The following is a 23,232-nucleotide window of genomic DNA, read 5'->3' as shown; positions in this document are numbered from 1 at the left end:
TTGGTGACTTTGACATAATATAATTAGCTACTAGTATTTACGCCCCCCTAAAAATGAGACTTTCATGTATTAATGCAAATTAGTAAAGTACAAGAGAGGAACAGAAGTTGGAAAGAGTACATACAATATTGTGTTTGAGAAATCTGGATATTCCAAGACTTGGCTTTTGCCTTATACACACACAAATGCTAATATAAAGGTTTCTTAACATTGGCCTGGAAAGAAATCTCAACTCATTGACAGCTTTGTTTACAAGTTGATCCACCACAAGAGGGAGCAGACGAGGAACGAACAGGTCAGTCCGTACTGAATAAAAACCGAATCTCATGGTTTCTTGATCAAATTTTTGCCATTTGCAGGGTGCAAAAGAGGACATACTGTCGAGGTTTCCAATTGAAAGTGAAAAGGATGCAGAGAACATGACCGATGAGTATTTGAGGGACATAATTCTCAGTTTTATCTTCGCGGGGGCAAACACTCTTGCTTGGTTCTTCTACATGTTATGCAAGCATCCTCTGATTCAAGAAAAGGTGGTACTTAGTTACAGAGGTGAGACCGAGGCAGCTCTCGATTCAAGATCCATTGATGAATTCGTACTCGGGTTGACCGAGGCAGCTCTCGATAGGATGCAGTATCTACACGCAGCTCTTACAGAGACTCTCAGGCTATCTTTCCTATGGTTGTAAAAATTGCTGAAATAAGACTCTATAACAGAACTAGGCTAAAAACAACATTGTTAGCGGAGTTTGCAGTGTGCAGATGAAGATGACATTCTGCCGGATGGCCACAGAATAAAGAAAGGTGACGGCATAAGCTACATGCCGTATGCAATGGGGAGAATGCCATATATATGGGGAGGAATTTGGCCCCAAAGATTACACTTTTCAGGATTCACTGCCTTTCAGGTTATTAGCTCTGTTTGATTTTATTTAGTTTTTTTTCATATGTAATCAATCTGATGAATTAATTTAATTAGGAAGGAATTTGCATACAGGCAAATGAAGATTATTGCAGCAACTCTTGTGATGTTCATGAGATTCAAGCTGAATGCAACTTACAGAACTATGTTCACTCTTTATATGGACAAAGGTCTCCCTGTCTACGCATTTTTCTCATTCAAATAACTATTTTTCAGGTTCAGTGCCATCCACTATTGGAAATTTATCAAATTTGGCATTCTTAGTTCTCTCCTCCAACAATTTATATGGTGAGCTTCCATCCTCCATATTCCACAACTACACTCTTTGAGTTACTTTTTCTACAATGTTTTGGAAACTCAAGCACATTATTTAACCCATTATTCATTTAATTTTCAGGTCATATACCATCCACTATTGCTAATCTAACAAATTTAATATATCTTGAACTCTCATCCAACAAATTAAATGGTGAGCTACTATCCTCCATCTCTAACTAAAAGAAATCAATCACTAATTGTGAACTAATTTTTTTTTCCAATAAGAATTGCTTTCTCTCTTTCTCCAAATTATATTCAATATCCCCCAAGAAATTAGTTATGTCTAGTAATTTGTAGTATGAAGGTTTCTCCTACTTACTGGTCCAATACCAGCATTTTGGAATCATGTGAGCTTTTCTGAATGCATATTAGAATCTGGATGGCCATGTCCAAAATCTTCTAGAGGGACACCGTTTAAAATGGAATCCTGTACATTAAGAGGTAATTTGATATGTGTGAGCCTTGCGACGCAATGAACATGAACACGAAAGAAGACAACGATATAACGTGGTTCGGCGTAAGCCTACGTCCACGGGCAAATGAGGAACTTCTTCACTAATCGATCAAAACAAGATTACAGTGTGGATCTGAAAAGCAAAACAAGAACAAAGAGATAACTAAGCTAACACAGCCATATTCTCCATCAACTATAGAACACTCTGTTTCACTCTTGTGTCTCTTCTTCTCACGGAATGAATTGAGTGAAGTAACTGCTGATCTCAGCTCTTATATGTGAGCTAACAGCCTCGGCTCCCAAGTCTTCCTCCGAGCCTCAGGTTAGTTGCAAACTAGCCGTTACAACTAATATTTGAAACCGATCCAGCTCACTCAACCGACTTGCCCTTTTTCAATTGCTAAGATGATGATTTGTTCTACCATATACTTAACAATATGGAACCAACTAGCATTGTTCGTTAAGTTTGATCATGACAAAAATGAAGCCAACATACGATGCTAGCTCCCAGTTTTTCCACAAAAATTGGTTTGGCATAAGCACCAGTGACGGCATGCATAGCATCAAATGTGAACCAGAAAAGAGTAGAACGAGAATATTTGAAACAACTTTAAAACAATTGTTTGACTGAATCCAAGAATTCTTGCTAAAGATTATATTGAACCAAATTGTTCAGCAACATTTATCAAATATATATATGTAACTAAAAGCCTCCTTTGAGAGAATGTTTTTTCAGTAGTAGCCTGAAAGTCATCGAGGATTTAATCGGAAAATAAGCTTGCTAGTCATGCACAATAAAGGACGATTCTTTGTGAATTTTGAGAGGTTGACCTAGAATTCTGTTTCTTGACCTTGTAGCTTGAACTAGAATATTCCTCTTTATAAAGAATGGTCGTCCTAATTAAAAAAAGCTCACAGTGAAACAGCTCTACAGAAGAAAAGCTAAAGCATCAGATACATACAAAAAGAGTGTTTCCGTATATCTTATGTGGATAGTATACCATCCCTGCAGTTACAAAATTCAACCCTCTATTCAATACTTGTTTTCAGAAACGCATAATCTTTATGATTCAGAAAGTGGAAGCTAATCAAAAGAGTTCCAATAGAGCCATAGTCTAATGATAAAAATGGACCATATTTTTACTACATAAGCAAACAGTTGCATTTGAGATAGTAGTAATGAAACATTGTAATTCCAACTTGTCGAAATAGAGTATTTTAAAGATGTAGTAATGAAACATTGTAATTCAATAGTAGTCCATAAAATCATAGTGCAAAACAAAAGAAACCAAAATTAGTTCATAAATCGTAGCTAGCTAGTGTTAATGTGGATTTGGAGTGAACCAAAAGGTTTTCGCAAACCCGGGGCATATATGAGATGGATGAGAGGGAAAATAGATGGAAGATATCTTTTTATCCACATAATTAAAGATGCCAATATCATGGCCGAGGCCCCATAGTGGCACATGACCACCGAAATATATGGAGTCGGGTGTCAAGCTGAAGTCAGCCGCCGGAAGCGCGAATGAGTTGTTGCATCTGACAAACATTGCCAAACCATCCAATGAACCCTCCATTTTGGTGAGTGTCCCTTTGTTGGCATCGATCTCATAGACTTTGAAATTAAATGTTTTTTCTGTGTAGTGGTTAAGACTATTGTAGGCTTGTTTCATGGAGGATCCGTCGGGCCCGATTTGCCTGTAGATATCACGCTCCATTAGAAATAGGCGGTCGGAATGCTCGTCCATCACCAGATAGTTGTGGTGATCAGATAATCTTGTGTCAACATTGAAGGGATGCTCCCACATAGAGGAGGGAGATTCGAGGTCCCAGCACTCGCCCAGATAGTTGTGGTGATCAGATAATCTTCCGTCAACCTTGAAGGGATGCTCCCACAGAAAGGAGGGAGATTCGAGGTCCCAGCACTCGACCGAGTTACACGTTAAGCAGAAGAGGCGCTTCTGGCGGGCGGAGTAGGCGATATCACAGTAGTCGACTGGGTTGCACACGGGGAGCCAGGTGCTGCTGTTGTGGCTGGGGAAGCAGAGCTCAATGCGGGTGCTTTCCCAATCGTAGGTGAGGATGGCGCGGCAGTCGTGGGCATCGGGAGAGGAGGAGGTTAGGATAATATTGGAGGGATAAGGGCAACTAAGTTTGGGAAGCTTTATATGGCGACCGGTGATGGGATTGGAGAGGAAAGCCAGTTGGCTGCCTAGATTGAATGATGCCATCCAGCCGCGGCTACATCCCAAGTGTATTACCCGGCCTTGTGCCCACGCCGGCGGTGGCGTCTCCTTCTTGATGCTCACCACTTTCTTCTCCGCAAGGCTGTACAACTTAGTACTACTCCTAGTATATGATGGTAGCAACAGCCAAGGGAATGTCGAATAATTCCTATTCCTATTCCTACGGAATATAAATCGGAGACTCATTGGAGTATACTAGTACAATAATATCCCTATCCCTATCCCTATCCCTATCCCTCCCTCCAATTAATATAGGAAGATTAACTTGAGCTACAAGTCTTACGATTTTACTGTAATTAATATTAATATAGGTGAATGCGTCTTAAGATTTTACTGTATAATTGAATTCAAAATTGTTATAACTTGCGCTCCAAGATATCTCTTAACTTATAGTAGGAAGATTTTATTTGAGACGTACGGATTAATTTGAATTTAAGATTTAAATTTCACCCTAACTTGCGCTCCAATCTATTAGTACTACTTATTTAGGCAATAGATAAATGATTAAAGGGAAAGAATAAAAAGATGAAATATAATTAGAAATCCCTTATTAGGAAGAATACGCATGGTCAATGAATTTAAACCTTTATTCTGAAATTTCTCGGGACTCACTCTTATACACAACCCAGGATTTTGTTGTATTTCTCTCTCTTACATAACTTGTGCTTCAAGTCTTAAGATTTTATTGTAATTAATATAGGATGATTAATATTTGAGATTATGTATGTAATCATGGTTAAGATTTTATTCGAGATATATAGTACTATATAATTCAATCTTATAAAACTTGCGCCTCAAGATTTACTATTTGAGACATACATAATTAATTAATATTAATATAGGAGAATTAATTTCAAAGATTTCATCCCAATCTTATAAAATAGTTTGTTGAATATACGAATTAATAATAGTAGCTATATATATACCCTATAATGCTAATAATCAACCAATTACGCAAATGATGAAAAAGCTACTAGTATTTGGAGGCAGATTATATGGGCACGGGCGTAGGATGATGAGCACGAGCACGAGCACTAATCCAAATCCAAATCCATGGCTGATGCTGGCGCCCACATTCGACAGAAGGTGCGGTGGCATGGTGTACAACTTCTACAGCCTGGCCGACGAGGAGGTTGTGCTGATCAACAAGTACGGCCCTGGACCGGAGCCTCCGGAGATCCCGGACGACAACGCGCGGGTGGTGGGGTCATCCCACGGGTGGCTAGCATTGATGAACTACCGCAACGACGAGCTGTTCCTCTCCAACCCCATCACCCGGCGCCACATCAGGCTCCCCCCAATCCAGTCCCTTCCTGACCCCGTGGCGGCGATCTGGCACGGCGGCACACCCATGGTGTCGAAGCTAATCCTGTCTGCAGCCTCCCCCGGGTCGGAGGAGTGCCGCGCCATGGTGTCGTACGGGCAGGGCGACCGGCTGGCCTTCTGCTGCCCGGGGCACAGCCAGGAGTGGGTCCCCATAGGGAAGCCATACATGGATTAGGAGCACAAGGCCTTCAACCTGGTGTATCCCAAGTCGTACGCTGACTTCGTGTGTTCAAGCAAGAGCAATGTGTTCAGTTGCTTGACCAAATCGGCGCTCCACGAATCGGGGCTGGAGGAATGGGACCTGACGGACATGGATTCTCCCAAATTAGCTTGGATTCAGACACACGCCCATCCGATGCCGATTGATGATAGGCACTTGAAAAAGGATGATCTGGTGAAAATGGATCATCTGGCGTATGTGGAGCAGACGGGTGAGCTGTTCCTGGTGGCACGTTTTATCGACAAATACCTAGACAAAACTCACTCTTTCTCTACACTTAATATTATAAAGGAGGAGGATGGATGTGTGATCTATAGGAAATGCCCATCTTCGGATCTCGCCTTGTTTCTTGGAATCAACCACGCCTTTGCCATCTCCCATTTCAACCCCAATTCCATTCACTTCACCAACCATATAAAACATCCTCCAAATCGACATCTATCAGATGTCGGAATCTACGACTGCGCCAACCAAACTCTCTCCAATTGCTACTATCCCTTGCATCACCCCAATACCCATACTCTTGTTCTACCCAGACCCATTTGGTTTACTCCAACACTTGCTTCATTCTAGTATTATTATTTTTGGGCTGCAACATGTTATTACGTACATGAGTTAGCCTATTTTTTATAATCAACAATGTGATACTTATTATTTGTTGCTATGCTGCTAACATATTGGATTTTGCCGAATGTACGTACATTTTCCGAGCGCAGCTACAATTTTCTTCAATTGAATTTCTTGCTCACATTCCTCAATTTTTACCACTATTTTCAATTGAATAGTCATAGTTTGTATTTCAAACAAAATTTTATTTATCAAGCTATCATTCTCTGTAGCATTTATAGAGTTGTGGGAAAAAAATGTCAAGGAACAAAGAATGAATAATCTAACGAGGAATATCACTTTCTCATTTTGCCATTTTGGTACGTCTCGAAAATTTTGCCTCATCCCAATTTTACTCTTATAATTGGTTTTCAATCATTAAATTCCACATAATTTTATCTTTAAGAGATGGTTAATGATATAACTATTACAATTGGATTTAATAAATTAATATTTGCATCAGAATCTTTTAATTTACATTATCACATGGTTACATTGTTGAGTAGAACTGAAAAATTTTCATTATAAATACAAGAAAGAAACTAATTTAATGAGAAATAGTAGTGTCAAGTTCTAACCTCAGCATATTACATAAAGATTAAAGACCACTATTCAACATGAAGTGCTCACAAGAAGCTTGTGGCAACACTGAGGTCATTCAAGTTGGACATGATCTGCATCCGTGTCGTACCAATCTGATTAGCAATTTCAAGTTGATTTTCGAGCGCCACCATTTCGAAACTGCCAAAAGAGGGTAACTTTTTATTTCATAGACAGAGAAATAGGCAAGTAAAGATGTGTGTGCGAAAGAGTAAGATACGTAGTGCACGAGTAGCTCACAATCGGCAATGCTGTCAGGACCTGGGCGATGAGCCTTTCCATTCGAATGGAAGTGTCTGAAAGATCGTGGATTTAGTCCAGCGACATGGCAGACAGAATCTACAAGCTTTTTCTGCAATGACTGCAGACGGCGAAGGGTAAGTTCCTCCAGAGGTGCAATGCAGCCAATGCTGCCTTCCAGGGTACCAAAAAGTAAGGCAAATCGGTTTGTCTTATCAGAGCCAGGCATAGTTCGATCAGCAGATGTGGGAAGAAGCTGCAACCGTAGAAATTTGGTAATATGGGCGCCAATATGAAACTCAGCTCTCGACAGAAGCTTCTGTCCTTTCCAGCTCTCTGATACTTTTGGAGCATAATAGAATATCTATATGTTGCAAAAAGGGTTACCAGTTATCACATATAACCATTTATATATACGAGCATATCACAAATATTCAGAAAGAGAAAGAAGAAACACTTATACATATATTTTTTAAACTAAGAAGAATATACTTCACTTGCAATTACCAAAATAAAACACACATATAAAACACAGTATTAAATAGAAATCAAAAGGCAACCTAAAAAGGAAAAAAAAAACACTCGATATGTTTCATTATTTGTTCACAAATGTGCTAACCTGAACATTCTTCTGGTCATCTGAAACAGTGAGGCTGAGTGTGCTTCCATCGATCAAAAACTCAGTTGCTAAACAATCAAGTGACCCAAAATCTTTTGTCAACAGATTGAGTTGAGAGCCCTGCTCTTTCCAACTAAGAAAATATATGCTTTTGTGAATATCGCCGAGAAGAATAAAATTTTTAACCTGCACAATTTTTATGATTAACAGCAAGTCCAGTAAAAAAGCTTGAAAGTTCATAATGAAGCTACACGGCTGCATCTCTTATAGAGTTTTATAAAACCAAATAGGGTATAACCGATTGCAACTAACAGGATAGAAAAGCATTTTAAGTTGAAAGTTAAACATAGATTTCCTAGGAAAACTCGCCCAACACATAAGCTTTTTCACTTTAAGTCTTAACAAAGATGAAAATCTAAGCAATTGAAAGAGCTTGTCTGCTATCTCAACTGCATCAACTGAAAATTTTACACTGGCAACATTCAGCTTCCTTGCAATTAAAATTCGAGGATGTTGGCAACACCATATTCAGTGAATCAATAATCTTGAAAATATTTAAGATTTTGATGTCCATACTGAACAAGAATGACTAGGATGTTCAGTTGGGAACAAAGCAATTATAAATAGGACAAGTCATGCCTCTGCAACCATTAACCTACCTCTCTCTGTATAGCAAAATGCACATGATAGAATTGCTTGTCGTTAATTCGATTTCTGAGAATTGAGTTATTGACTAGTGAAATTGGATTCATGTAGATTTCTCAGTCACTATTGAACAATTTGAAATTTGTTGCCTTCAACTACAGTGTAGAGGCATGTTATGAAACCACTTTGTTTAAGAATTTCATTCATGGAATGTCGATTGAGATCATTGTGAAATTCATGAATAACACTTTTCTTACTTTTCACATTTATAAGGTTCATCATTCATCTTTCATGAAATCCCCTGTTATAAATTTAAATGCATACAATTTTTTCTTGAATCTCTCTCTCTTTTTTAGGACATTGTAGGTACGTCCATAAGTTCTAATCCGCTCACTTATGCATGTTCTTATTAATGTACGAAACATGGTTACTCACAAGATTTTTTGCTTATGTTTCTCAATATTTGTGTAGGCAATCTAAAATTGCACAATAATTGCACAGATGTTTCTGTCCATGACCGAAGAGGTATATTATAGAGCATATACATCATATATAGCTAATCTTGAAAGTTACATGTAAATTTTGAGAATTGTTTTGGCTGATTTCTGAATTTGTCGATGGGATATTTTGCAGTTTGACATGGGTGATGTTCTCATCAGTGGTAAACAAAGTAGTGGTATCACTGGTATGTCACACCACATTTTTCACCACATTTTATAGATTTGATAAAAAAATGTGAGATACATGTTGTATGCATTTTGTAGACTATTGCACCTAAGGATGTACATCATTTCTGGATTCTGTGACTTCTCTTATAGCCGCTCCAACAATATTTGCTATGCTTCAGTAATCAGACTAGTAGATGTTAGGACTAGTAGATTTATGGTAATGGATCATTTGTTATAGACTGATAGCCATGATCAACCATGCCATAGAAGAGTCTGGAGTGGTAAATCAAGAATGCAAGTTTGTGGTTCAAAAATATGGCTCTCTATTATGGATATTCTCTTGAAAGAGGTAACTTTTTTTGGTTTTGATGCTCTACATTTGTTCCCAATTTCTGATGTTGCTCTCAACCATGGTTTGGTATGTCTACAGTTGCAACCAGATAATATATGTGGCCAACTCGGGGTGTGCGCAACCCATGGAGTAAGGCTAGTGCTCGTCTTCATAGATAGTTGAGCTTAGATAAATTAAATACATGATAATTGAGGTTTGTGTAGATGGATATCTGATTTTCAGATGCACAAGCTTTGCTCAATGATAATTGGAAGGACTGAAGAGAGAAGAAGGTAGAGATTTTATCAGTCCAAGAAGTTGCATAATGTCCTAATCTCGATTTACTGTTTTCGAAGTTGTAATTTACTTATTGCGGGTGTGAGGGGTGTTTCACCTAATCATATATTTGTATCTGTGAATGTTTTCTTAATTGTTAATCAATGAATTTGTAAACTAGAAAATAAAATTTGATATTTTTTTTGAAATATGGATTACTGTTAGCGACGGATTTTTTGTCAGTAATAAAATTTGAGGTTTACTAACAAGCTTTTTACCACAGTGCATTCTGTCAGGAATCTGTCATTAATTTCTTCTTGGAGGATATATGGATTTTACTGACGGATATTTCCGTCACTAATTTCCGTTTTTTGTTTTGTAGTGTACACTATTTAATGCGTCACTAAGTACAAATAAAAACGTCTTAAATATGATGGAGACGCATGTTAAAAGCGTCCCAAAAATTAACTCACCGACGCTAGCTAAAAGCGTCATGGATTTGGCACGCTCCAAGGACACTTTTTAAAGCGTTGGTAATGTATTTAGTAACACAAAAAAGCGTCCTCAATTAAGAGAAAAAGCATCCTTAGAGCTCTGTTTTTTTATAGTGTTAGTCTCAATTATAGACAAAATGATGCCATATTGATCGACAACCCCATTCTTGAAATCCAAGTCGAATGATATGATTTTAAATGATAAAATATGTCTCATAAATTTGAAAAATGACTCACCATAAGCAATTGTTACAAATTTCAATGGTTCATAAATTTTTAAGATTAATATTATAATTCATTTAAAGTTTATAATGTTTAAAACTAATATCCTTCTAAATGTCTAATAAACATTTCCATTCGAATAGAGCTTAGTCGGTGAATTTTTCCATTTGAATGAAAATGTTAGTTAGCTACATGACAAATATATTATGGAGTAAATATTTTTGTATGTGCTTTCTATGGTTAGGTAGGATTTAAAAAGGTTGATTATAGTACTAAGTACATGAGTTAAAGAGTGTTTATAATGAATATGTATTTAGGTTTGAAACTAATTTTTAGGTAGGATTTGGTATGCATGATAAAGCGAGGAGAAAGAAAGAAAAAAATGTGAATAATAAATTAAGAATAGTTTTAGTTTTTAGGTTTGAAACTAATTTTAGTGAATGGAACAAATTATCTTTGATAGAAGCAGCATTTGGATACATTATTTTATATCATAAACTAAAAATCGTGGAAAAAATGGGCGATAATATGACTAGAGTTGGTACACCACAAATAAGCAATTAAAGAAATATTGAATAAGTTGATAAAAATATTGAATTTGACAAAATCGAAATACTAATTACTATAGTCAAATATTAAAACAACGTTTTAAGAATGTTAGCACATTGCTTATATTGACATTCTACTTGTATTATATTGACATATTTTATATACTATGTTGACATTTGTGTTGTATCAAAAATATAAAAAAAAAATTCAATTTTTTTTTTAAATTTTGACGTCGGAACATATGCAAGTGAGATCTCCTTAGAATCCTCATGAAATTATCTTTAATTTGATATATGTTGTGTGAAAAAAGCAATTTAAATCGAGAAAGTTATATATGTTTTAAAGTTATGAGATATTTTTCAAAAGTTAGTTAGAACTAATATGTTGTAAATTGACTTATAATACCTTGATTGACGTTTTTTGTTGATAGTATTAACATTTAATAATTGATGATATAGGCATTTGATTTGAATATATAATGATTATTACTCCATCTTTCCGTCATTAGGAGTCTCATTTATTGGCAGCACGGGTTTTAAGAAATGTTAAGAAAAGTGGATGAAAAAAAATTAGTGTTAAAGGGGTTCCGCTTGTATATATTACTTCCTCCGTCCTCCAAATTTTGACACAGTTTACTATTTCAGTCCGTCCCCCAAATTTTGACACACTTCACTTTTTATTATTTTTAGTAGTGGATCTCATATTCCACTTTACTCATTCATACCCACATTTTATTATAAAACTAATACTTTAAAAGTAAGACCCACATCCCACTAGCTTTTTCAACTCACTTTCCATTACATTTTTTAAAACAAACCATGTCAAAATTTAGGGGACGGAGGGAGTAGTTTTAAATGAAATGTGAGTGAAATGAGTTAATGGAAGGTGTGACCCTATTATCATTCATGGTAAAAGTGAACCGGAACTCCTATTTAGGGACTAACTAAAATTAGAAAAACGAGACTCTTATTCTCGGACGAAGAGAGTATTTAGTTGTGTAGCATTTAAGTATTGAGTTAGCAATATAACACTCCATTTTTACCACAACTCTCACTTTATGATTGAAAATTAAAATTATTAAATAATTTGATTTTTTATGGATTAATGACGATAAGTTTTATAATCATTATTCCATAAAACAATACTTTTGTTCAGATATTTTCCTATACTCTTCCATTAAAATATTAAAAATGTCAACAAAAGTAATACGTATTTAATAAAACTAATATTTAAGCAATAAATAATATTGGGCGATTCATAAATTTGTAGCCCATAAAACAAAGAGCCAACCCATTAATATGCAAGAAAACAAAATACATACTTCAAGAAAATGAAATTACAAATTCACGACACTTTCCACAAAGAGCCAACTCATTTTTTATTTTATACGTTTATGATTTTAGATTTCTGATATTCCATTATTTATTATTTTATAAAATTATTTCATAATATAAAAAAGTGCGATTAAAACAAAATGCAACACAATAGAAGAAAATCTGCTCCCTCAGTTCAATAATACTACCTCCGTCCTCCAAAATTTGTCTCACTTTGACTTTGGACGGGTTTTAAGAAATGTAATGAAAAGTGAGTTGAAAAAGTTGGTGGATTGTGGGTTATATTTTTATATATTAGTTTTATAATAAAATGTGAGTAAGAATGAGTTAGTGGAATATAAGGTTCACTGCCAAAAATGGTAAAATGGGACAAATTTTGGGGGACGGACGGAAATGAAAAAATGGTACTCCCTCCGTCCCATAAAAGTTGAGTCCTTTATTCCATCATTTACTTTACTCTCTCTTATCTTTCCTACTTTTTCCATCTCTCCTATTTATTTAATATAAATTCTTAATCTCCGTGCCCAAAAGTTTTGTATCAACTTTTATGGGACGGAGGGAGTACAAATTTTCAGGGACGGAGGTAGTACAAGTTACTTTTGATTAGACATGATTTTTAAGAAATGTACTACCTCCGTCCCCCAAAATTTGCAACACTTTGACCCGACACGGGTTTTAAGAAATGTAATGGAAAGTGAGTTGAAAAAGTTGGTGGGATGTGGGTCCTACTTTTAAAGTATTAGTTTTATAATAAAATGTGAGTAGAAATGAGTTAGTGGAATATGGGGTCCACTTCCAAAAATGGTAAAAGTGAAGTGTATCAAATTTTCAGGGACGGACCAAAATGGTAATATGTATCAAATTTTCAGGGACAGAGGTAGTAGTAGAAAGTGAGGAGAAAATATTGGTGGAAGGTGGGTTCTATAAGCAAAAGAAGAGAAAAAAATTCAAAAAAATCTCTTCTGAAAATTCACGGTCAACGAATTTAATTCTAATTTCCAAAAGCAAATTTAGATCCTGAAAAGGTAGTAGGAGTATAATTTTTATTATACCAAAAACGTCAATTGCGTCTCTTGTGCTTGCGCTTTTAGATACTTCAAAACATATGAAATGGCTTCCTTTAATGTGGACAACTTATTTTCCCGGAAGTTCCATAATTTGGGAACCACATAACACCCACTCGAATTGTAGTCTTGGATTTCCTTGAAGGCTCTAGTAACGACATCGTAGATTTCTAGACTACTAGCAATTTATCATTCTATATATTGAAGTAGAATATATTATGCAATAAAATGTAAACTATGATAGGCAAAGCGACTATAGTGAATTCATTTCAAGTGACCTGAGCAATCCCCTTAGCTATCTTCAACTACTTGAAATGAGTTTCAATTAGGATCCTTAAGCTTTCTTGCCAACAAGGAACAAAGCCTAAGAGTAATGATACATGCTTCTTCGGGTGGGTATCTTTGCATACTTGCATTTTTGAACACATTCACATCAACTTCACACATTCATTTTGTCCCTATAACACGGCTGTTGCTCAAAATTTCAGTGAACCCTTGAAAATATTTGAGATAATGAAAAGAGAAATGTTGTGTTGGAAACTGAAACTGTACCGCGATTAGTTCCTTGTAAGCCTCCTGCAGCTCTTTAGCAATCGCCAGTTTAACTCTTCTAAATCATCCAATTTCTCATTCTTCTCATGCAGCTGCTCGATCAACTGGTTCATCTTTGCTGAACAGTGGCATAGACATCAACTCCCTCCAACTTACCTTTGAGTTCTTCAATTTCCATTTGCTTCTCTGCCAAACTTATTTCTAACTCCCCAACTTTCTTATCCACCAAACTTCTTTCTATTTCCTAAAGTTGCCACATCTTCCTTTTACCTTTGCCCATATGAGCAACGCAGGATTGATGTTTTTTGGTTTGAGGGAAAGGACATTTGAGATTGAAATTTGATGAATAAATTCTTGAGAAATTAAATACTCCACCATTTCATAAAAATAATAGAAAAAAAATGAATTCTACGGACCATCTCGGATGCAACAGACATAAAATTTATGGACATTTATCAAACAACTACCTAGGGCTGGGTCTAGGGGTGGTTATTCGGTCGGTTAACCGATCATAAAATTTTGTTAAAAAACTAACCGGAACCGAACCGATCTCAAGTTCGGTTACTTAATTAACCGATTCGGTTAGAACCGATCGGTTATCGGTTATAACCGAACTAACCGAATTGCTTAAAACAATACACCAAATTCTTCTATTTTGACAAAGTTTTAAACTAAATTACAATTTCTTCTATTATTAATTAAAAATATAATAATTATTAAATTTGTTTATGGTTTTAATTTTTAACTTTTAATCTACTTTTATTATTATTATTATTATTATTATTATCATTATCATTATCATTATTATTCTATTTACAAGTAATACATAAATTGTTTAGACACTTTAAAATACTTAAACTTTACATGATCTATAATTTAAAAACTTTTCTCCCATAATAAATGAAGGGTTATTCTATTTTTGAAATAGTAATGCTTAAGCACTTTATTGACTTTGAGTTAGAAATTTATAAATAGTAGTATAATACTATAATTGATAGTGAAACAAATTGAAATGGACTTTTTCGACATTGCAATACGAGACTTTGACAAAATTTAGATATAATCGGTTATAACCGATAACCGACTTGGAGCAAAAACATATAACTGCTATCGAAACGTTAACCGACCGGTTTCGATTCAATTCTTGGTTAACCGATTAACCGAAAACCGTTTACCCACCCCTAGCTGGGTCGATACAGTATATTGTACCGAAAATTTTGTATCATTATCGTATCGAAAATATCAATATGAAAGAATTTCATATCATTACCGTATCGAAAGTTTCGGTATACCGGATTTCGGTATACCGAAATTTCGGTATGGATAATAACTATACCGTTATCGTATCGAAATTTCGGTATATCGTACCAAACTTTGGTACCAAAGTTATGTATTCGAACTTTGGCAATGGTCGTGTATTCGAATTTCCTTGCCGCACCTTCGGGTGTTCTTGCCCGAGGTTGAAGGAACCTTGCTGGAGGGATTTTCGTAAGCTGTGTGTGGTGACTGCCAAGGAGCAGCAGCTGATGTTTGCGAAGGAGAAGGAGAGGAAGGATGAGGAGGAGGAGCTGCAGAGGAAGAAGGAGCAGGAGCAGGAGCTGCAGATTAAGAAGGTTCAGGAGCAGAAGATGAAGTTCAGGAGAAGATTTAATGCAAATTAAATGGATAACTTTATCCTTTTTTGTGTAGTCAACTTTATCAACATTGATCAACTGCTTATTGTAATTAAATGGATAACTGTTTCCATAAAATATGGTATTTTTAGAAATATATTGCAAACTCATCATGTTAGTTGAAATATGGTATTTTTAGAAATTAAATTTTTTTCTATGAAATTTTGTTAGTTTAATTTCGAAATGCATGTAATCTGTTTTGGGTTAGGGCTTTTAATGTTTCTCTCTTTGAGATTTCTATGAAATTTTGTTAGTTTAATTTCGAAATGTATGAAATCTGTTTTGGGTTATGGCATCATAGAGTCTCTCTCTGAGATTTTTATGAAGTTTTGTTAGTTTAATATCGAAATGTATGAAATCTGTTTTGGGTTAGGGCAGGATAGAGACCAGTTTTAATGTTTCTATGAAGTTTTGTTAGTTTAATTTCGAAATGTATGAAATCTGTTTTGGGTTATGGCATCATAGAGACTAGTTTTAATGTTTCTATGAAGTTTTGTTAGTTTAATTTCGAAATGTATGAAATCTATTTTGGGTTAGGGCAGGATAGAGACCAGTTTTAATGTTTCTATGAAGTTTTGTTAGTTTAATTTCGAAATGTATGAAATCTGTTTTGGGTTATGGCATCATAGCGAGTAGTTTTAATATTTCTCTCTCTTTGAGATTTCTATGAAATAGTAATGCTTAAGCACTTTATTGACTTTGAGTTAGAAATTTATAAATAGTAGTATAAATACTATAATTGATAGTGAAACAAATTGAAATGGACTTTTTCGACATTACAATACGAGACTTTGACAAAATTTAGATATAATCAGTTATAACCGATAACCGACTTGGAGCAAAAACATATAACCGGTACCGAACCGATAACCGACCGGTTTCGATTCGGTTCTCGGTTAACCGATTAACCGAAAACCGTTTACCCACCCCTAGCTGGGTCGATACGGTATATTGTACCGAAAATTTTGTATCATTATCGTATCGAAAATATCAATATGAAAGAATTTCATATCATTACCGTATCGAAAGTTTCGGTATACCGGATTTCGGTATACCGAAATTTCGGTATGGATAATAACTATACCGTTATCATATCGAAATTTCGGTATATCGTACTGAACTTTGGTATACCATACCATTGAACGATATATCGAAATTAAATGGATATCTTTTTATGATTTTGAACTTTTAAACTAAAAAAAAAAAAACTATATTATTATTACAATTAGTATAAACGGTATGTATCCATATTCAATACGTATTGATTTTCGATATATTTCGATATACCGATAATATCGATATGTATCTTATATTTGATATAAAACGGTATACCGCGGTATAGGAAAATCCATATCGTTATCGTATCGAAAACTTACAATACGGTATTATATCGTACCGAAAATTTTAGTATATCGAAAATTCGATATTTTTGATATTTTTCAATACAATACGATCGATATACCGGTTTTTCGGCATATTTACCCATCTCTAACTACCCACTGCTGAAACAAGTACTAACTCATGTAAAAAAAAAAACATTCCACATATGTCAACAATACCAATACACCATATCGTCGGAATTCTATTAATTGGTCAGGTGGAATTTATTATTGGGATTCGAGGAATAATGAAATATACCGTTTTTTCGGTATATTTACCCAGCTCTAACTACCCACTGCTGAAACAAATACTAACTCATGTAAAACAAAAAAAAAATATTCCACATATGTCAACAATACCAATACACCATATTGTCGCAACTCTATAAGGACCAACAATGAGCCTACTAATGCAGCCATTGCATACGGTCCTGATAAATGGGTGCTTACTTTTTACCTTGGTGGCAGCTTGTTAGACATGTCCGTGGCAACAATCAAGGCAGATGGCAGTAAATTGAAGGCTTTATGTTGCGATCGTCTTGGAGGTCAAAACATGGTTCAACAGATGTTACAGGAGTTGCTTGGGGGGAAAGAAGTTTGGAAGGCCATTAATCCAGTTGAGGCATTGGATCATGTTGTTGCAGTGCATGCTGCAAACTTGAATGGGAAAGGCAACAAAACGGTGCTAAAGCTCATTCGTTTAGACGTTGCTCTATTGCCCCTTGATATCGCTAAGACAAATCTTGGATCAACTGTCACAGATGTTGTTGTTGTTGAAGGGTTGGCAGCAGAAGCGCACGTAAATCAATTACATAATAATTTTGATCTATTTAGCAGATTATTTAGACAAATTCTATTCGTAAGGGGAATGGATTAATTCATCAAACCACGTGCCCCTACACTTCCGAACAGAATAAGGTAGCTGAGAGAAAAAGTCGGATAATCCTAGAAGATACAAGGGCCCTTTTTGTTTGGTGATGTGATTTGTATATGGAGTAATGGATAAAGAAAAGCGAGTGTAGGGAAATTAGACTTGAAAAATTACAAAGGAATGGAATCAGTGACTGTAAATTGCTTGGGAAAATGTATGCGGTGGAGAATACTTACCTTACTTCCTTGTTTTGGAAATACTAAATACACTCTAGTTTTATTTTTTCTTCAAGTTTTAATTAAGTAGTAGTCACTGTCAAGAACTATGTCCTCATGTTTTTATCCATTGTTGCTTATGGTGGTGCACCAATCAAGTCTTCGAACATATATCATTAAATGCCTACAAAAGATGCATTATCGAAGAAAGTTGCAGTATGTCTCATAGTTAATGGACTAAGACGATGTCCATTAGAGACTTCTGGTTCTGGGTATATATATTCGAGGAAAATAAATCGTAAAAGTGAAGAAATAGTTCAAACAATATTAATTCAAAGTTAAAAGGATCTTTAGTGATATTTTAAAAATTTTATGGTACTACCTATTTTGGTATTAATTCATAGTTGAAGAATAAGAAAAATGTTTACTTTATTAATTTTAATGGAACAATTTTTTTTTTAATATTTAAACCATAAATGTAATTTTCAAAATGACTTATAATTTAGAGGATTAGCAAAATAAATACTTAAGATAAAATCTACATTAGTGAACCCCTCGATTACACACACACAAAAAAAAAATCAATCCTGCAAAAATGATTAAGAACTCAAATATGAAATGAAATGCTACAAAAGAAACCGTAATGCTAATTATAGAAAACAAATTCAAACATGATGGCTACAGGGAAACTGACGTACTATTGGGATCTTGAAAGAACTAAAATTGGGCAGTATAAGAAATATCTAGATATTAATATGATAATAATGAATATAATTCGTTGCTCACATAAAATAGATTAGATTTCTTTTAAAATAAAATAATCAAATATCATATATCCCAATAAATTAAGGATAATAATCTTTAAAGTTATGATCAATTGTTGAACTAATTTTAAAGACCACACTAGAGATTAAATTAGGGCCATTGATTTAGTTTTTTTATGAGACGTGCTGATATATACTTCTTCCGTTCCAAGGTAGATGTCACATTTAGTAGATGACACAAAATTTTAGAAGATGTTATTTTGTGTGTTAAGTGGTGAGAGAAAATATAATTTTATAATTGATGTGAGAGGGAACTTTTTCCAAAAGAAGAAATGTTACATCTTTTGTGGAACAAACTAAAAAGGAAAGTGTAACATCTACCTTGAGACGGAGGGAGTAAATCATTTCAGTCTTTATTACAAGGCCATTTTATTTCATTCTAGTAGCTTTATTATTTTTTTCAGCCCTTTTTTCGTTTGTTTTAACTAGTTTGGTTTTATCGTGGCAGGGGAGAGAGTGAAGAGCAACTTGACAAGATTTGTGTTGATTGTGTGGGTGTTTGACGTTTTTTGTTGATCGTATTGACATTTTGTGGTTAATGATCTAGGCCTTTAATTTAAATATCTAATGGCTATTATTGAGTCGTAGTTAGCAATTAAGCATTGACGTGTCACCTAGCTTATGCTTGAGTAGCAGGCTTGAAATTACAGTATATTTTTACTTACTTCAAATGCTTCTACACACACTTCATTCAAATAGATTATTACATCATTGCATGTGCTTATCATCATTCAATTAGATTATTACTTTATTTTGTTGTCATAGCTGGAATTTAGGGACTGTCACAGCGTTGATGGGATAGCCTTGATGTCTCACTATAACTGACACTTTTTTCTCACACGTATTTTGAAAAAATCATGGAAGACAATAAATAGTTAAAGTAAAAAAAAAGTAAAGTTAAATAGAGAATAATATAGAAGAGACATTTCTCTATATTATTCTCAAACTTACTTAATTTTCTCTCATTTCAACTACTATTTATTACTATAACTTTTTTAAAAATATATATTAAAAAAATGCGTCATTTATAACGTGTAGGAAGACTATTATTTTATTCCTTTACCAAAATCCATGATGATTAGTCTAGATTATACTTATTTTATTGCTTTGTTGAAATTCTATCTTGACTCTTTGGAAGAATGTAGATCATCTAAACTGAACTATTGTCTCCAACTTTTTTCTTGTAGGGTGACTTTCAGATCATGCGAATTCCTTTTCCAAACTCTCCTCTCCTCTCATTCGTCCATCAAACCATCACTCCCGTTAACAGCGCTCCAATGAAGTGGAGTACTTAACTCAACATATACAAACATATGTAGCCTTATTTATAATTAAACTACAAATTTATGTAATGTGTATTTTAGTCATATTTTTATTCTCAAACAAACATAATAAACTAACATAAATTTTTTGAAAAACGGGACAATTTCTTGTAAAATTAAATTGAAAAATAAGAGGAAATTGAAAAGCCACTGTCAAAAAGAACATTACAGTGTTAAAAGTAAGAAAGACAGAATTTTAATCTAGACTTCTAATTGAAAGAGGAATCATTGTTTTTGGTGAGTAATTGTATTTTATTCGAAGAAGAAATGATAAACAAAATTTCTAACAGAAAAGCCTTTATAAAATTTTGAAATAGATCGTCTTCTGGACATAGTCACCTCACTTTTTAATTTATATTCGTACATATTTCTTAAAGTACATGCCTGATTAAATATAATCTTTTAATAATGAACGGATAGAGTAATATCAAATTTATACTTCCTCCGTCCCCGATTAAGAATCACGCTTTTTCATTTCAGCCCGTCCCCAATTAAGACTTTAAGAGTCACACTTTATTTTTACCATAAAAAGTAATATGTCCCACATTCCACTAACTCAATTTACTCACATTTTATCGTTAAACCAATATAAAAAAATTGGTCTCACATTCCACTAATTTTTTCAATTAACTTTTTTTTACATTTCTTAAAACTCGTGCTCAATCAAAGTGTGACTCTTAATCGGGGACGAATGAAGTACTCCCTCCGTCCCCGAATACTTGACACGGTTTGACCGACACGGATTTTAAGAAATGTAATGGAAAGTGTGTTGAAAAAGTTGGTGGGATGTGGGTCCTACTTTTCAAGTATTAGTTTTATAATAAATGAGAGTATGAATGAGTTAGTGGAATATGAGGTCCACTACCAAAAATGGAAAAAGTGAACCGTGTCAAGTATTCGGGGATAGACCGAAATGACAAACTGTATCAAGTATTCGGCGACGAAGGGAGTAGTATTTTCTAATTTCTTAAAGTCTACGCCCGATTAAATATTATCTTTTAATAGTGAACGGATAGATTAACATCAAAATTTATAGTATTTTCTTATTTATGAAATTTAAATTTATAACGTAATGAAACTTTTATTAGAGTTTTAGAGAAAAAGTAAATACTCCTACCTTTTGGTAGACACCAATATAGTCCACGTCCAGCCGGCACTCTGTCTACACATATTTTACGCTTTTAAGTTTAGTTTGACAAACAGACCCCATTCAAGACTTTATTGGAAAGTGGAGACGACCCCACAAATCCGAAAAGGTCATAAGGTTAACCGTTAGGTTGGTCGGCTTGCCCGTCCATTTTACGTCAAATTTAGTCGCCGATTGGTTGGTTGCTATCTGAATATATTTATTATAGTCATTTAAATTATAAAATTTAGTTACATTTTAATCGATCCCTATAAATTATATTTAAAATGATATTTAAAAAAGAATTGTATTGTCTTATTTGTACTATTATTAAATTTTATGGAATAAAATTAAAATTTGATTAAACTTTAAAATTTAATTGCCATTTGCCACCAGAATTAATCGTAATTTTCATGTCCCACGTTTTTCATTTGGATATAGTCACTATCACTCTAAATGAATATTTTTTAAAACAGAAATATCACTCTCTTTACTTTTTTTCATTTTTATTTTATTATTTTTTTACTTAAAATTATTAAATAATAGGAGTACTACGTAAAATTTGATTGCGAATACTCAACTTAAAATGAGTTTATTCTTTTTCTACTTAAATTATTAAATAATAGGAGTACTACATAAAATTTGATTGCGAATATTCAACTTAAAATGAGACATAATTAAAAAATACTAGTAAATTACAACCATTCCATTAAATGACATGCAGTCTAATAAATTGTAACCATTATATTAAGTTAACAATATATATGACATATGTTTGGAGTACTTCATACTCCAAAGTGGCTTTCACCTACTCAATATATGACATACCTACTCAATATATGACATACTGGTCTTCAAATCTATCATCCTTAACAGTCAATTGAATCCATACATTTAAATTAAGAAAATTACATAACACTTTAATTATTTTACGGTAAGTGCGACATATATCTTAGAAGAGAGAATATTTTAACTTATACCTTTAGCATCAGGTTAATTTGACCGATTTAGCATCAGACCAACACATAGCTTTTTTTATTATTATATTATAGATAGTGATTTAGAGACATCATTTTATCCTAATCCTAATAAGGATTATTATGTTATTTTCTATTATTATATATTTTTTTCGTTCTTTCTTAATAGAGACATTTATTTTCGGCATGGAGTTTAAGAATAGTGTGTTAAGTGGATGATGAAAAAAGTAACAGAGAATAAAGTAAAAGGCCGAATTATTTTTTGTCAAAAGTAGAAATGATTCAATTAACTTGGAACTTTCTAAAATCGAAAAATAACTCTATTAACATGGAATGGAGAGAATATTATTTTATTGGTATTTTTATATAGACATTGGGATTATAAGTCTATGAAATTTGGGCTTCATAACTATTAAATTTGTGCCATTTTTTTTTGTTTGGGTTTATTGAGGCATGAAAATGCATGGGTTCATGGTGATGAAGCAGGAGCTCTGTGATGATTGCTGACATATTAGTTTTTTGTTTTTTATGAAATGGGAATTGGAATTTGTTTAAGGTTTGTGAATGAGTTGGGAGGTGTAAATATGTTTTTGATAGAATATATATAGGAGTATAAGAAGATGTTGATAGCGACCGCGTAATTTCGTCAACGCGCCTTTCTTTATTTTGGTCAACGAATCCCGAATATTTATATGTGATTAAGGATTGAAGGATACGATTTCTTGGTTATTAAGTTTAACGTGTATTTCAGATACACGATCCATACTGATAATACAACACATTAAAAACACAAAGAAAATATAAATTTGATATATCAAATACATATAAAATTATTAAATATAGTAACAAAAATATTTGCATATACATATACTAGCTACACATTTTTACGTAAAATGAAAATACTCTGCGAATATAATAAATTTATTACAATTTTAGTACCATGATGAGTTTATAAATAACGTAAATTTACTATAATTATAAATCTATATCATCGTATTTATCACATATGATTACTTCATTGTGTATTTATATAAATATTTTTTGAACCAAGTTGTCTTATTTTATAAATATCATTGGTATTAGTGAATTCAAATTTATTTGCACTAAATTATAAAAACAAGTTACTACTACTAATATTTTTTAGATGAGCTGTATGAGAACA

At 33.8% G+C, this 23,232-nt stretch overlaps 1 protein-coding gene across 1 annotated transcript in view; it reads right to left on the bottom strand.

The window, feature by feature from the left end:
* LOC125220763 (putative calcium-transporting ATPase 13, plasma membrane-type) overlaps window positions 1-22,657 on the bottom strand; it is a 29,666-nt gene extending 7,009 nt beyond the window's left edge. The window contains exon 1 of the mRNA XM_048122909.1: window positions 22,498-22,657. Within this exon, the coding sequence (XP_047978866.1) occupies window positions 22,498-22,580 (83 nt within the window). The 5' untranslated portion in view covers window positions 22,581-22,657. The remainder of the gene's footprint in view (window positions 1-22,497) is intronic.
* Window positions 22,658-23,232: the final 575 nt, after the last annotated feature.

The sequence above is a fragment of the Salvia hispanica genome, chromosome 1 (genome assembly GCF_023119035.1).
Source record: "Salvia hispanica cultivar TCC Black 2014 chromosome 1, UniMelb_Shisp_WGS_1.0, whole genome shotgun sequence".
Classification (NCBI taxonomy): Eukaryota; Viridiplantae; Streptophyta; class Magnoliopsida; order Lamiales; family Lamiaceae; genus Salvia; species Salvia hispanica.
The sequence above is the reverse complement of the archived record's forward strand: the minus strand, read 5'-3'. Positions and strand labels throughout refer to the sequence as shown.